This window comes from Dermacentor albipictus, unplaced genomic scaffold (assembly GCF_038994185.2).
Source record: "Dermacentor albipictus isolate Rhodes 1998 colony unplaced genomic scaffold, USDA_Dalb.pri_finalv2 scaffold_11, whole genome shotgun sequence".
In the NCBI taxonomy this organism is placed as follows: domain Eukaryota; kingdom Metazoa; phylum Arthropoda; class Arachnida; order Ixodida; family Ixodidae; genus Dermacentor; species Dermacentor albipictus.
The window spans coordinates 16,703,520-16,717,839 of record NW_027225565.1 but is presented as its reverse complement, the minus strand read 5'-3'; the positions used below and the strand labels follow the sequence as shown (position 1 = coordinate 16,717,839).

The following is a 14,320-nucleotide window of genomic DNA, read 5'->3' as shown; positions in this document are numbered from 1 at the left end:
GTTTTGGGTTGTTAAAGCGCTGACTTGTTTTTTAAGTCTTTCTATCTCTTTTTTGAGTGCTGCCAACTGCGTGTTATTCTCCGGGGAGAACGAAGGGACGGGAGGCCACTCTGCGAAGCTCGCCTTCGAATCTGAGGGCTGACCCGAGGACGTCTTCTTCAGCGCCCCTTCTCCTTCCCTTGTTCTTTACCCGCCTCCACGTGACTGGCGTTCTGGTTGGAGTCGGTTGCCCGGCGTCTCGAGCTCGAACGGCCGCGAGAGGTGGAACGAGAGTGGGAGACTGATGACGACGCTGATGACGATGACGAAATTCAAGACGCTCCTTCACAGAGCCAGCACCGTGGCGGGGACTCACAGGCTCATCGCCTGCGGGGACTTCAACGCGGCGCACCCTGCATGGGGATATAACAAGCAACTGGCCAAGGGGCGAGACCTGTTCCAAGACACATTAGACCTGGGCTTCACCCTCATCACAGACCCGACTGATCCTACAAGGATTGGGAACTCTGTGTCCAGGGATACGACGCTGGACCTCACGTTAGTGAAGAACGACAAGAAGGGAAATATCTCCTGGCGCAACACGGGGTCAGAGCTCGGCAGCGACCTCTACATTGTAGAAGTCATGATACCGGAGGAGGTCAAGGCCTCGTAGGATACCACAAAACATAATTTTACGGATTGGGATGCCTTCCGTAGCCTGTTACCAACGGAGATGGAGGAAATCGAGAACATAAAAGAATGGTCAGCCCACATCACGGGGAAGGTCAAGGAAGCGACCAAAATCATAGAAACGGATGAGCAGGTCGACAAGGTTGACGGCCGCTTCGCGCACTTATTCGAAGCAAAGCAATCTATCCTAAACAGGTGGAAGAAGCAACGACTAAATCGGCGCCTAAGGAAGAAGGTGGCGGAGCTGAATCGCGTCATCGAAGCCCATTGTCGGCTGCTCTGCACGCAACAGTGGAACGAAATCTTTAACGCTGCGGACGGGCAGATGCATTGCGGCAAAACCTGGAACTTGATGCGGCATCTGCTCGACGAGACTAAAACAAAATCCCACCAACGCGACCGCCTCACAAAGATCATTCAGAGAGCAGTCAAGGAAAACGGGGAAACCGAAGTAATCAGGCGCATAGAGAGCAAGTACCTTCCGGTTACACCCACGGAAAGGCATCCCGAGTACGGCAGTCAAGCCAACGAGAAGCTCGACCGCGACATCAGCGTCGAGGAGGTGCGAGCGGCCCTGCTAGAACTAAACAGCAAGTCGGCGGCGGGCCCGGATCAAATGTCGAACAGAGCGCTCAAGAACCTCAGCGATGTGGCCATCGAAAACCTCACCGGTTAGTACAACAAGTGCTGGAGGTCGGGGTCACTGCCCCAGCAGTGGAAGGCTGCCAAGACCATCCTCATCCCCAAACCAGGCAAGCCGCCGAACACAGACAACCTCCGGCCCATCTCGCTCACGTCCTGCGTGGGCAAGGTGTTGGAGCACGTCCTCATGTGTAGGTGGCAGGATTACCTGGAGGAGTCGGGACTATACCCTATCACGATCATAGGGTTTCGGCGTTCCATCGGCACCCAAGACACGATGATTCTGTTGAAGAAAGATATCACTGACGATGACACCCTAACGAAAGACAAGGCCATTCTGGGGCTGGACCTGCAGAGCGCCTTCGACAAGGTGAAGCACTCTGCGATCCTAGCCAAGGTGCCCAGACTCAACATGGGCGCAAGAGCGTACAATTACATCAAGGACTTCCTGACGGAGCGGACTACCGAGCTCTGCGCCGGCGATCTACGGCTCCAAGCGAAGAGGCTCGGCAGTGTCGGGACCCCCCAGGGCTCGGTCATCTCGCCGTTGTTATTCAACCTCGTTATGATCGGGGTGGCCAAGCGACTCTCTCGCGTCGACGGCGTCCGGCACACCATCTACGCCGATGACATCACGCTGTGGGTTCCGGGAGGCAGCGATGGTCACATTGAGAGCACGCTGCAAGAAGCCGTCGACGCGATCGAAGACCAGCTGAACGGTTCCGGTTTGATCTGCTCACCGAGCAAGTCAGAACTGCTGGTGTTAACACCGAAGTACGTCAGACGTAACAAGAGCGCAGCGAGGGATTACGAGGCCATCAAGATCGTGACGAGGAACGGCCAAGTGATCCCGGAGGTCGACAAAATCCGGGTGCTCGGCATGATTATAGACAAGCGACGGGGCAACGGCGAGACCATTTTCCGCCTTACAGCCAAGATTACCAACCCAATATGGCTCATCAGACGGGTCGCCAACCGCAAGGCCGGGATGAAGGAGGAAAGCTTGATTCGGCTTGTGCACTCCTTCGTAATCAGCCACGTCACCTACGTTGCAGCCTTCCACAACTGGATGCAGTGTGAACAGAATAAGATCAACGCCCTGATACGCCGACCTTACAAGGCGGCGCTCGGACTATTCGAGTGTACGAACACCAACAAGCTCCTGAGCCTGGGGGTACACAATACCCTCGAGGAAGTTGCGGAAGTGCAACGGACCGTCCAGCTGGAGCGGCTCTCTATGACCGAAGCCGGCAGGCGCATACTTTAATACTTAGGCTTCACGCCCGGGGCGAAAATGTCGAGTAGCGACGTTTCTGTCCCGGACGGGACCCGGCGCCGGATTCGGGTAGACCTCATCCCGAGAAACATGAACCCGGAGTTTAACAAGGAGAGAAGAGCGGCGAGGGCCAAGGCCCTCATCGACTTTCACGCCAAGGACGAGCACGCAAGGTTCGTGGATGCGGCACAATACCAGGGAGACTGCGCGGCGTTCGTGGCTACCGTTATCGAGGCGTCGTCCGGCGCGACGAGGGCAGCGGCGAGCTTACGGGTCCGCGAGGCGAGTCAGGCGGAGGAGGTGGCCATTTCCCTGGCCATTGCCGACCCCGGGTGCCAGGCGGTGTTGTGCGATTCGCGAAGTGCAGTGCGGAGTTATGCAAAGGGCAAAGTGCGTGGTGAGGCTGTGCGCGTTCTGTGCTCGGCTGACCTTCAACGAGAGAATCGATATATTAGAATCAAATGGTTCCCCACGCACGCGGGCAATGATGCGAGCACGATAACCACAACGAGACGGCACACGCAGTGGCGCGAGCGCTAACCAACCGCGCCGCTGCAACCTACCGTCCAACGTGGTGTAGTGCCAAGGACCGCATGACGACGTTTAACGAGCTTACACAGTTCCACCGCCTGGCTCGAAGGACTTTCCCACCCCCGCACCCGGGGCTGTTATGACAATTGCAAACTGGTTCCTTACCCACCCCAGTGTTAATGACTCATCTATACCCGAAATTATATGTGAGTGATGTGTGCCGCGTGTGCCAGCGCGAGAGGGCCACCCTGACGCACATCCCATGGGATTGCACCAAGTTCCCCGACGAAGCTTGGACAAGTACAACGATTCCGCCGCGACTCGCGGCTGCGGCGAAATGCTACGACCACGAAAGCCAAACCTGGGCGGTCCAGCAGGTCTCGGCGGCTCTTGAAAGACAAAGGCCGAGCGAAACCGACGGAAGGTTGCCCCTCAGGACGACCGACCGCGGGAGTAGTACGCGCTGGAGTTGAGTAGAGACCACCCGCTGAGAAGACGTCAGGGCCCGCGTCACGGCGCCATTTAGTCATGGTGTCGTTCTGCAGGCGACTACATGAAGTTGTTTCTCTCTCTCTCTCTCGCGGCAGAACGCTCCCTAGAGGACACGTAACAACTTCCAGCGTATAACCAAAATATGCTATAGGGCCTGGTGAGGGGCCCTTTAAGGAGCCCACATACATAGCTTCCCTGGTCATCCTTCATCACAGAGTGGAAGGACACTAAGTTTTTTGAAGTGTTGCGCTGACACGCTGCAGAGATGGTCACACAAACTGTTTATTGAAGCAAAAAAAAAATTTCCGCACTGGGGGCATTACATGTCATGTACGTTTGCCTTGTGCTTTGCGAGCGCCGGTCGCATCATGTACGAGCGACCGCAGCGATCGCACTTCAGCGGTTTCCCTCGCTCGTGGGTGACCACGTGACGGCGCAGCCACTCCACGGAGCAGTAGCGGCGCCTGCAGATGTGACACGCGTGAGGCTTGCCGGCGCTGCTCCAGGCTCTGCCATGCCTCACCGGTTGATCTGCGGTGGAATCGGCCACGGCAGGAGGAGGCTCGCGTCGCGCTGGCACTGCCCGGGGCGCCTCCGTGAAGCTGTCGGCTGCGTAAAGAGATGTCTAGTCAGACTTTCGGCGCGAAGCAGTTTTGTAGTGATCGAAGCCTGTTCCTTCGATTATAGACTATTTTTGTATATATTGTTTTATCCTGCGCGACGCCATATGATGATGATAATGGTTTAATGGCATCACCTTTAAAACGGGGCGATGACAACAAGTTACCTGGCCTGCTTGAGTTAAATCAGGTATATGCTATACATGTTTTTTATTCTAGCATTTTATATAGATCTCCTTGATCTTTGTTACCTTCCTCAAAACTTATCTTCCTGTACCTTGTACCGCTACGCCGGTAACAGATCCAGCCGTATCAATCTGTTCCCTGCTTGTTTTTTCTACGAATGCTCTAAATGTCTCTTGCTTATCTCGGCTGCTGACCGGTTGATGCTTCAGTCCACTTTAAATGCAAGCGCTTCTGGAGGGTGTACGTTACTTAGGGGCCTCACTGGGTAAATCCTTTGGCATTACATTAGGATGTGCCGAGGTCTCCGATTTTTTTATGCAGCATACGCATGCCTGATCTCGTTGCGATTATTCGCTCACGTACGTTTCCGCAAGCAGCTCGAGCCTCAAATAGCAAGGCACTGCCCTGTGCCAAATGAAATGTGGGGCATTGCAACATATTTCTTACGCAGAGGCGCCATCTATAAGAGCAGCAGGTACGTGTCGCCGCCAGGCTTGCTTTCCCCGCAGGGGCGTCTGCGTCAGCAGGCATTTCGTGTGTTGTGACACCACGTACCCGCCCTTCTGAAGAAACCTATACGATTTCGTATAGGACCCATACGATTTCATACAGGGCCGATATGCTTTCATACAGGACCAATATGAATTCATAAAGGATTAATATAGGAAACATATAGGACCCATATGGCTGAAATATAGGACCGATATGGCTGAGCAGAAGCCCATACAGTACTCGTATGCCTGAATATAGGACCCATATGGCTTAGTGCATAGGAGCAATATCGCCGATTATAGTATGTATAGGACCCATATCGCCGAGTATAGGAGTAATATAGGACTCCAATGGGAGCTCTAGGACCGATACACGACCTACTCTATAAAGGTCGTGTACCCCTTATACAGTAGGTCGTGGACCGATATATGTTTTTTTTTTCGATCATGCAGAATTTTTAAAAATCGCTTAAATTTTTAAAAATCGACAGCGTAATTTTAGTACTGGAGCTGAATTATACGAAGCGGCGGACGTTACTTCCATGAGAAATCGAAACCCATATCTGACTTAATTAATAAATAATCACTAATTAACGTTTTAATTTGGACTTTCCGGCACATATTGCAATTTAAGAAGTGTAGCCGAGTAGTTCTCACCCAAGCGTATCCCCTTGGGTACTGCTACGGATGGACTGCTGTGGCCCCGCCTCTGTGGAGGGAACGTCACATGCCAGCCGCGCTGTCATTGGCTGCGGCCAAACTACGGTGCGGTTGTCGGCCGCATCGGACGTTGAAGAACTTCTTTGTCTGTCGCACGCCGCGCGTCCGATCCGGCGCTTTGGCACGGCAAAGTACTTCGAATCCGGCTGCTGTCCCGGCGCGTCGGACGACGGATTGCAACACCGAATCGGATCACGTGTCTCCCGCTAAGCAGCCGCGTCCAATTGCTACAAGGTAGTACGTGATTGCAGAACTTGTTGGGCTGCAATATCGATATCGAATCCGCTGGCACATACAGTGGCGTAGCTAGGTCGTCTGGCACCCGGGGCCCATAGGTCTTTTGTCAACCCCCCCCCCCCTTCTGATGTAGTCGAGGAAGGCGAGGATATCGACAATTTCCGGGTTTCAGCACCAGTACAGACGCCTTGGATACCGCGCACGTTCCCCGGGTCACTCTCTCCTTCGCCTTCTTTCCCAGAGATCGCGAATGCAGCAAATATACACGCTCTTTTTCCTGCGCCAAATAACACAGGGTGCTGCACTGATAACGTGTGATAAGCCCACGTGCACATCTTTTGTCAGACTGTAAGGCTTGGCAGCCAATACAAATGCGGCATCGTGGAAAATATGGCTCACGTCACAAGTAACAAAATATATCTTTATAATAAAGTTTTAATTACCAATTTTAGCGGCAATATTGCATTTGCAAAACTGAAGCCCGACATTCATATCTTGCCCAACAACAACTCCACAAAAATCGTCGTAGGCAGTATGGCACGCAGTATTTTGTCTGTGGGCAGACCTGAACGAAAACGAAAATTAAATTGTTTGTCAGTGACACTGATCTCCCCAACCTATTAGAAAACGCTACCTGCCTCCCCGCTGCGCGGGCGTCAATGCTACGACAATTACAAGTTCTCTTCATTCTGATCAATAAAGCCTTGTTTTCATTTGCTGCCATACGGACAAACGTGATTATCCGAGCTGCGGTACCACCGCAAGATTGGGAACAGAATAGAGCACGCTTCGCGTCGATTCTTGGAGTCACCATAAAGGAAGAAAAGGCCGCGATGAAGCCCGCGCCAGTGAAAGCTTGCACTACTGTTGGTCTGCACTCGCAATGGAGAGGATTGAGGGATCAACGTCACTGGTCCACTATTTCATATTTCTTTCGCTGCTGCCATATACTGGGCGCCGCCCGCAGTGCCAAAGTACTGTAGATTGTAGCACCCAAAAACATTTTGTTTAAGAAGTTTTTGTTGAGGTAATAATATGACTTTGAGTCCTCAATTCTCGAATTGAAGTGCTTCCTCTATAAGTACTAATTACGGGATTATTAAGGATATGGTTATTACTTATCTGCCATATTTTTCGCGCTACCGAGAAAACATTTCAGCGCTACCGAGCTGAAAGGTTTTCCAGAAAAAATGAGTGAACATCTGTACATAATGGTTTTCAACCCTCCGAATTCGAATATCGTATCGAAATTGAGCGAAAGAAAGCGCAAATATATTTTATTTCGACGAAAAGTGCAGCAGCGGACACGCCCAGCTCGCGCGTCTCGTTTCCGCCTGTGATTGGTCGGTGCGCCTCGTGACGTCAACTCTAGTAACCGACCGCTGCCGCTACACATGAAGCGCGGTGCCAGGTAGTTTGGTGCTGTTTTTCTGAGACGGTAATGGAAAACTTAGAGAGACTGCGTTTCTCTGAGGAGTTCGGCGTTACTCCCTACATGTACGAGCCGATTGCGAAGAGCCGGCCTCTCGAAGAAGCAAACGATGCTGGTGCGAGCAGTGCTTTCGACGCGAACGAAAGCAAAGTCTTGGGATCTCCTCGTGTTGGAAATGCTCTTTGGTAAGTATGTTTTTTGCAAAGCGATCTAGTGATCTCGCCGATCTTTCGCCGATCTAGTGAGCTCGTTTCCGGTCAAACAACTGCAGTGTTGTGTTCCTGGATGCCTCCTCGTGGAACGTAAGCGGTGATGCGATAGTCGGCATTTGTGCGTTGTCCAAAGCTGTCGGCAATCTACAAAGACGGTTTAAACGCGTGAAAAGCTTCCCGGTTCATGCAGTACGTGTAGTGACCTTCATCTGTTGACTACCACTCACGTTGACTACCACTCACGTTGATTACCACGCACGTTGACTACTACGCACGTTGACTACCACTCTACATACACTCAGACGCACCAACAAAGGATTGCAGGGTCGATCGAAGCAGATTACGATGGCACGCACGCAGAAACAAGCGAGGTCAGGCACGGTCGCGGACGCTGCGAAGGAACGAAACAGTAGAGTTGACGTCACAACACCGCGGTTTCCGGTCTCCGCTCCGCTCGCTCACTCAACGGGGGGCGGAGCTACAGCGCAATTTCAACCGACGATTACGTCGCTCCTAATTGAAAAAAAACCCCCAAATTTTACCTACATGGTTTATAAGGTTCCCGCATCCGTATATGAGCGTCTTATTGAATTCGACAGACTCTTCAGCTTCCCTTTAACTTCAGAGAATTTTGGTCGAGAAATATCCTTACAAAATTAACCTTTTTTTTTTAAATTCTGTGCAGCTGATACGGACACTGTACTTGTGACATTAAGTCACACAACAACAACAGTTTTCTGAAACTTTCGAGAGTAAGAAGGAGAGCGTGAAAATAACGGCAGGTTTCGCAGCGGCTTCTCGGAGCGAGCGGGAGAGAGGAAGTAAAAGCGAGCCGGATATCGCGGCGGGCCCGCGACTATACAGCCTGTCGAGTCATACGCCGCCTAACTCTTCGGCCGAACCGAGTCTGAAGACGATCCAGAGAATCCCATTCGCGACTTTTGACGGCCCCACTTAGGCAACGTCGCTCTCAACGAACGCTTCGCCGTAAACGCGAGCGCCGGGCGCGCTGGTTGAACGCCCTCTTGCTGCTGTCCTTGTTCGTCTTCGCTGCGCGTTCTGAACGGAAGTGGGACCCAAGAGCCCCAACGCCTTACAACGCCTCACTGTATGCTTAGCGACTCCTGCTCCCAGCATGAACGCACATCACGAGCGCACCCCACATGAAACGTTCCGCTAAGGCGAATAGTTTAGCGACCATTTCGCGAAATACATTTTTTTTAGCCCGCACATTCGTGCAATTATTTCGTGGGGTGTTGATAGAGCTGCAGCCGACAATTCTGCGGCGCAACGCATCGGGTGCATGAGCTCGGGCTACTGGATACCGGAGCATTATTCTTTGCAATTTGCACCCAGTCAAGCCGGCGGAAAGAGGGGTGTCTTCAGGCGTATATGACACCCCCCAATTGGTCCCTTGCACCCGGGGCCCACGGCCCCCGGCCCCCCCTGTTGCTACGCCACTGGGCACATACCATACAAATGCGACAAATGCACGCTGCAGAGACATGCGGTTTTTCTAGAGGAATTTTCGCGGGTTGCACGATCGACACAAAAGGCACAGACGACATGAGTAAAATCTGCGCACAATAAACACACCTACCGACACGAAAGCAAGATACATGGTAAGGTGTAACCTGCGCGACACACGAGCAAAATTAAGAACTATATAGTAGACATCTTGCTTCGCAACAGGCAAAGTTAAGCGCACGGAAACATCGAAAAGTTGCACATGTTTACCTCCGAGGTCGGGTCAACAATTTCTGGGCTGCACTTAATGAAGTCGAAAGCTGGAATTATTTAAATCAAGTCACGGCACAGGTAGCGCAGGTCATGGCTACGGAAAACGTCATCTTGGGGCTTTAAGGCAGGTGACCGAAGTTCAAAACGTTGAAATGACGCCCCAGCGACGGCTTAGTCAGAATATATTTACCCGGATCTTGAAGGCCATGCTTTTACAGGCTGCAAACAGCATAAGCGATTCAAAAACCGGAATACGTAATGGCGTTTCTTTATGTGCTGAAATATAGCGTAAAATAAAGACTGGTCAATGGTTCTGGTCGTCTCACATCACACATGCGTAATTGGGCATAAAATGGCAGAAAACGTGCTGCTGTTATTATTGGATGCACCACGGAGGCCACAACGGCCGCGCAAGGCACTGGTAAAATACGGCGTGTTGTTTATTCTATGTTATTAATCCGTCTTCAATGTGTCCGGCGGTAGCCGCGGTAGTGCGAGCTGCGTCGATGTGTTCGTTTGGTTGTGTGTTTTTACTAGATTTGCTTTAATGAAATATGACGTAGTTCGCGTGCGCGAAAGTGCCACAAGATAGCTGGCGTCTCGTTAGAAACTCGCCGTATGCGTGGCGCGCCAGGCAAATGCGGTCCAACGATTTTTATGCCTTGGAGTGCGTTCCCTTTGTCTCTGGTTGTGAAAAGTTTGATGGGCGTCGCAAAGAAATGACGTGTATTATTAGCGTGCCTCAACTCGTCGACTACGCAACGGTATATATGCTGGGAGTAACATCGTCGACGCAGCCCTGACAACTTGGAGAACGCCTTTCCACCTCGTCGTGCTGTTAAGAAGGTAAGTAAACGTGTTTGCGGACTACACGCATGTTGTGCGTGCTTCTCATGTGTGCGTAGACCGTGGCTTAGAGTGCCTTGCGACCGTAGAAAATAGAACACCCATGACAACAGTGAAGCCTGTGCTGATGCTGGCTGCATGCTGGTTAATTGTTCCAGTTGGAATCCAAATGGAACCACTTGCTTCCAGTACAGCTGGTTCAGGTTCGCAACTGGAACCTAAACCAGCTGTACTGGAAGCAAGTGGTTCCATTTGAATTTCAACTGGAACTTTGACCAGTTGTATAGTAGCAACTGGTAGTAGTTGGGATCTGTACTCGTACAACTGTTAACATAAAAATTTAAGTGATATAATGCTGCAACGAGTGCGACATTAGAGATGGGTTTTATCCGACAGAAGATTTATTTATATGGATAACTGAATCACGCAGGATCCTGTTGCTTAAATGTGGAACACATTGCCTTGACACGTGCATGTGCTCTATAGTTTCAGCGCACTAAATTTGTGAATGTTGGCCCTAATCTTTAGTTGTCCAATGAGGCATTGGTTCGTCTCATGACGTTACCGCTGCGTGCCTGACCGACACCGCGGTGTTATGGTAATGTTGCACCAAATTTGTGCCGCTGACGTCACTGTCTAGCTGAGCGCTAGTGAGCTGTGTGGCATTTGGTGGAAACAACTGGGGTTTGCAGCACAGCGATTACTTCCATACGACAAAAAAAGAAAAGAAAATGCTCCGCAGCGCATAGAGCTACACAACGCATGCTTACTACGCGTCCATGGCTAGTCTAGTACACTCTTCCACACGGTGAAATAATATTATGATGCTTACACCGACCGTGCTCTACCATGACAACAACAACCGCCATTTTGAAGAAAAGAAATTAGTTGCGTATCTTCTCATGATGGGCTGAAACCTCTATGGCTCAAACAATAATAATGATACAGAAATAAAATTAAATTATGTCAAATAAAAGTGAAATAAAATTGTTACCTCACATAGATAGCGTAATATTTATTAACAGCGAGAAACTGCATCACAAATATGAAACTGTGGAAACGTGATGGCGTAGTTCGGCAGCCATATTAACAGCAAGCTATTCTAGCGAGGCATGGAGCGAGGCGTGCGCGGTTGTGAAGATTTTTCAAGTGGAACCTGTGGTGTCATTGGCTGCGTAACCTCATTTATGTAGTATTAGTGTTGGACATTTTCACCTTTGGAAGACGGCATGATTACAGGCCAACGGATGGCACCTGTTCTTAACACCGACTATGCGGCTTTGTGGACCCATCGTGTGTGGTTTGACGTGCGCACTTTTCCCTGGTCTTGATTCTGCCATTTGGCAGAATCAAGACCAGGGAAAGTGGTTCTTAGAAAGACAAGCAAATGGTTCTTTATCACAACGGTGTCAATACTGCAGCACAGTGTCGTTGACTCAAGTGTTCTACTACGTGACGTTTGTACACATCAATGCTTGCGAGTTTGGTGCTTGTTTTTGAGCCCCATTATCTGCCAGTCAAACACGTCGTTTTCTTTTTCACGTAACTTGCCAAAGGTTCCGGCGTAATCGATGGTGCCCGCATTACTTTCAGAAAGTACTATGCAATTCGAGTCGCGCACACAATCTGATTACTCTAGGTTAGGTTATAACATATATACACAACAAATAGAATCAACGATAACATTCGAGTAAGTTCCAGCCATGCAGGCGCGTCTTGCGCAGAGCGATAAACTTAAGTAGCCTGTGGGTGAGTGCAGTTACCCAGAAAAGTTCATGTGTCAATACGAACCAGTGTCGTGCAAGACTTGTGCTTTGAATGGCACATAGAAGTATTAAGCGTATACTAGCGCGCACTTGCAGCTCTGCCTAACGTGAAACAGAAGCGCATACAGGGCATGCTTGCACAGCAAGTGCGTATTCCCATACTTGCTGCCTATGTAGGCTATATTAAGGCAAGAAAATAAAAAGCTCTGGCATAATACAGCCCTGTGTAGGCATAAAGATTAGATGATGTACAAGAGCTAAAAGATATGAGACAGCTCATACGGTATACATCTATTTTTTTTTATTAGGGAAGGTCAGAGCACAAACTCTGCTGATAGTGTTAGCGATGCAGAATTCAGAAGCACGAGCTTTGGAGAAAACATTATCTGAATTAAAAAGATTTCGGTGCAAGATTTTCGCTCCAGTCGTAAAAATGACAGTTAATCGACACTTGTGTGTACATGCAGCTCTGCCCACTGTTACAGGCACACTCGATCAAGTCGTCCTCATAATGAAACTTCTTTTTTTTTTGACGTAGGCATTCCAATTTGCGCAAAACATTTACCGCATACAAGGGCACATGAAATAGGATTTCGCACTTCTGAATACTTCATCAGAAAAACGTCTCTTGCGAGGTTTTTATATATAACACTGCTATCTCAGTGGTCAGTTGTGTCATGATCTACTCATACTAAGAGCCGTAGTTATTATTAAACAGGAGTTATTTGTCATTGCACACTCTTTATGTGGCCAATAGCTTCTATTCAAGGGCAGTTCTGACTTTACATCAAGCCACACTGTATTATGTGTATCAGAACTACTGATACACGTCTGTATGATGTATAAGTAGAATTGCTTGTATGAAGTAGTGGTTGCTTTTTTTAGTGAATGCACATAAATATTTCTTTCAGATGGTGATGTGCAAACGTGTGCAAGGTCATCAAGGGAGCATTCAAGACGTTTCATCGCTAAACACAAGCTCAAGTGTTTCAATAAATGTGAAGTTTCAACACCAAGCTGCTTCAGCTGCATAAGGTTCACTGAACTGGCTGGTTCATTGCGACGCGCGATGGCAACCACAAAAAGCACATACAAGCTATGGCCAGCTTGAATCCCATTTGTATGTAAACGTTTACCTGTGGTCCCTGCTGGCCATGGCTCACTATCCCTATTGCACAATCGATGCCAGTTGCAACAGGAACTGGAACCTGTTCCGGTGTGGACCAACTGGGACCAGATACAAAGGGGCCAACTGGGACCAGTTGCAATGGAAATCAACTGGGACCAGTTGCAATGGGGATCAACTGGGACCAGTTGCAATGGAGACCAACTGGGAATGGTTCTATAAACCAGTTGAACTGGAACCAGTTGCAATCCCAATTGCAAATTTTCACCTGGGCGACGACATGGTGAGGTGTAACCTGCGCGACACACGAGCAAAATTAAAAACTATATAGTAGACATCTTGCTTTGCAGCAGGCAAAGTTAGGCGCACGAAAACATCGAAAAGTTGCACATGTTTACCTCCGAGGTCGGGTCAACAATTTCTGGGCTACACTTAATGAAGTCGAAAGCTCGAATTATTTAAATCAAGTCACGGCACAGGTAGCGCAGGTCATGGCTACGGAAAACGTCATCTTGGGGCTTTAAGGCAGGTGACCGAAGTTCAAAACGTTGAAATGACGCCCCAGCGACGGCTTAGTCAGAATATATTTACCCGGATCTTGAAGGCCATGCTTTTACAGGCTGCAAACAGCATAAGCGATTCAAAAACCGGAATACGTAATGGCGTTTCTTTATGTGCTGAAATATAGCGTAAAATAAAGACTGGTCAATGGTTCTGGTCGTCTCACATCACACATGCGTAATTGGGCATAAAATGGCAGAAAACGTGCTGCTGTTATTATTGGATGCACCACGGAGGCCACAACGGCCGCGCAAGGCACTGGTAAAATACGGCGTGTTGTTTATTCTATGTTATTAATCCGTCTTCAATGTGTCCGGCGGTAACCACGGTAGTGCGAGCTGCGTCGATGTGTTCGTTCTGAAATGTGACGAAGTTCGCGTGCGCGAAAGTGCCACAAGATAGCTGGCGTCTCGTTAGAAACTCGCCGTATGCGTGGCGCGCCAGGCAAATGCGGTCCAACGATTTTTATGCCTTGGAGTGCGTTCCCTTTGTCTCAGGTTGTCGTGGAAAGTTTGATGGGCGTCGCAAAGAAATGACGTGTATTATTAGCGTGCCTCAACTCGTCGACTACGCAACGGTATATATGCTGGGAGTAACATCGTCGACGCAGCCCTGACAACTTGGAGAACGCCTTTCCACCTCGTCGTGCTGTTAAGAAGGTAAGTAAACGTGTTTGCGGACTACACGCATGTTGTGCGTGCTTCTCATGTGTGCGTAGACCGTGGCTTAGAGTGCCTTGCGAACGTAGAAAATAGAACACCCATGACAACAGT

General features: G+C 49.8%; 2 protein-coding genes across 3 annotated transcripts in view; one reads left to right on the top strand and one right to left on the bottom strand.

Annotated features, from left to right (window-relative positions):
* Positions 1-712: 712 nt before the first annotated feature.
* On the top strand, positions 713-2,578 carry LOC135896806 (uncharacterized). The gene is made up of 3 exons (XM_065425295.1): positions 713-1,340; positions 1,422-1,885; positions 2,060-2,578. Exons 1-3 carry the CDS (start codon positions 713-715, stop codon positions 2,576-2,578), a joined length of 1,611 nt encoding a protein of 536 aa, XP_065281367.1.
* A 1,296-nt stretch (positions 2,579-3,874) lies between these two features.
* Positions 3,875-14,320, bottom strand: part of LOC135896815 (zinc finger protein 787-like) — a 91,407-nt gene continuing 80,961 nt past the window's right edge. The window contains exons 2-3 of one of the 2 annotated variants that reach the window (XM_065425302.1): positions 12,997-13,281; positions 3,875-4,219 (exon numbers count right to left, since the gene is read on the bottom strand). In XM_065425302.1, coding sequence (XP_065281374.1) covers positions 3,930-4,219; positions 12,997-13,281 — 575 coding nt within the window. In that variant the 3' untranslated portion in view covers positions 3,875-3,929. The remainder of the gene's footprint in view (positions 4,220-12,996; positions 13,282-14,320) is intronic. The other variant, XM_065425303.1, reaches the window with a different exon arrangement.

Coding starts and splice junctions, on each gene's coding strand:
- LOC135896806 (XM_065425295.1), top strand. CDS start 713: ATGGAGGAAATCGAGAACATAAAAGAATGGTCAGCCCACATCACGGGG. Junction 1,341..1,421: donor GGCCATCGAAAACCTCACCG/GTTAGTACAACA, acceptor TCCCCAAACCAG/GCAAGCCGCCGAACACAGAC. Junction 1,886..2,059: donor TCAACCTCGTTATGATCGGG/GTGGCCAAGCGA, acceptor TCACCGAGCAAG/TCAGAACTGCTGGTGTTAAC.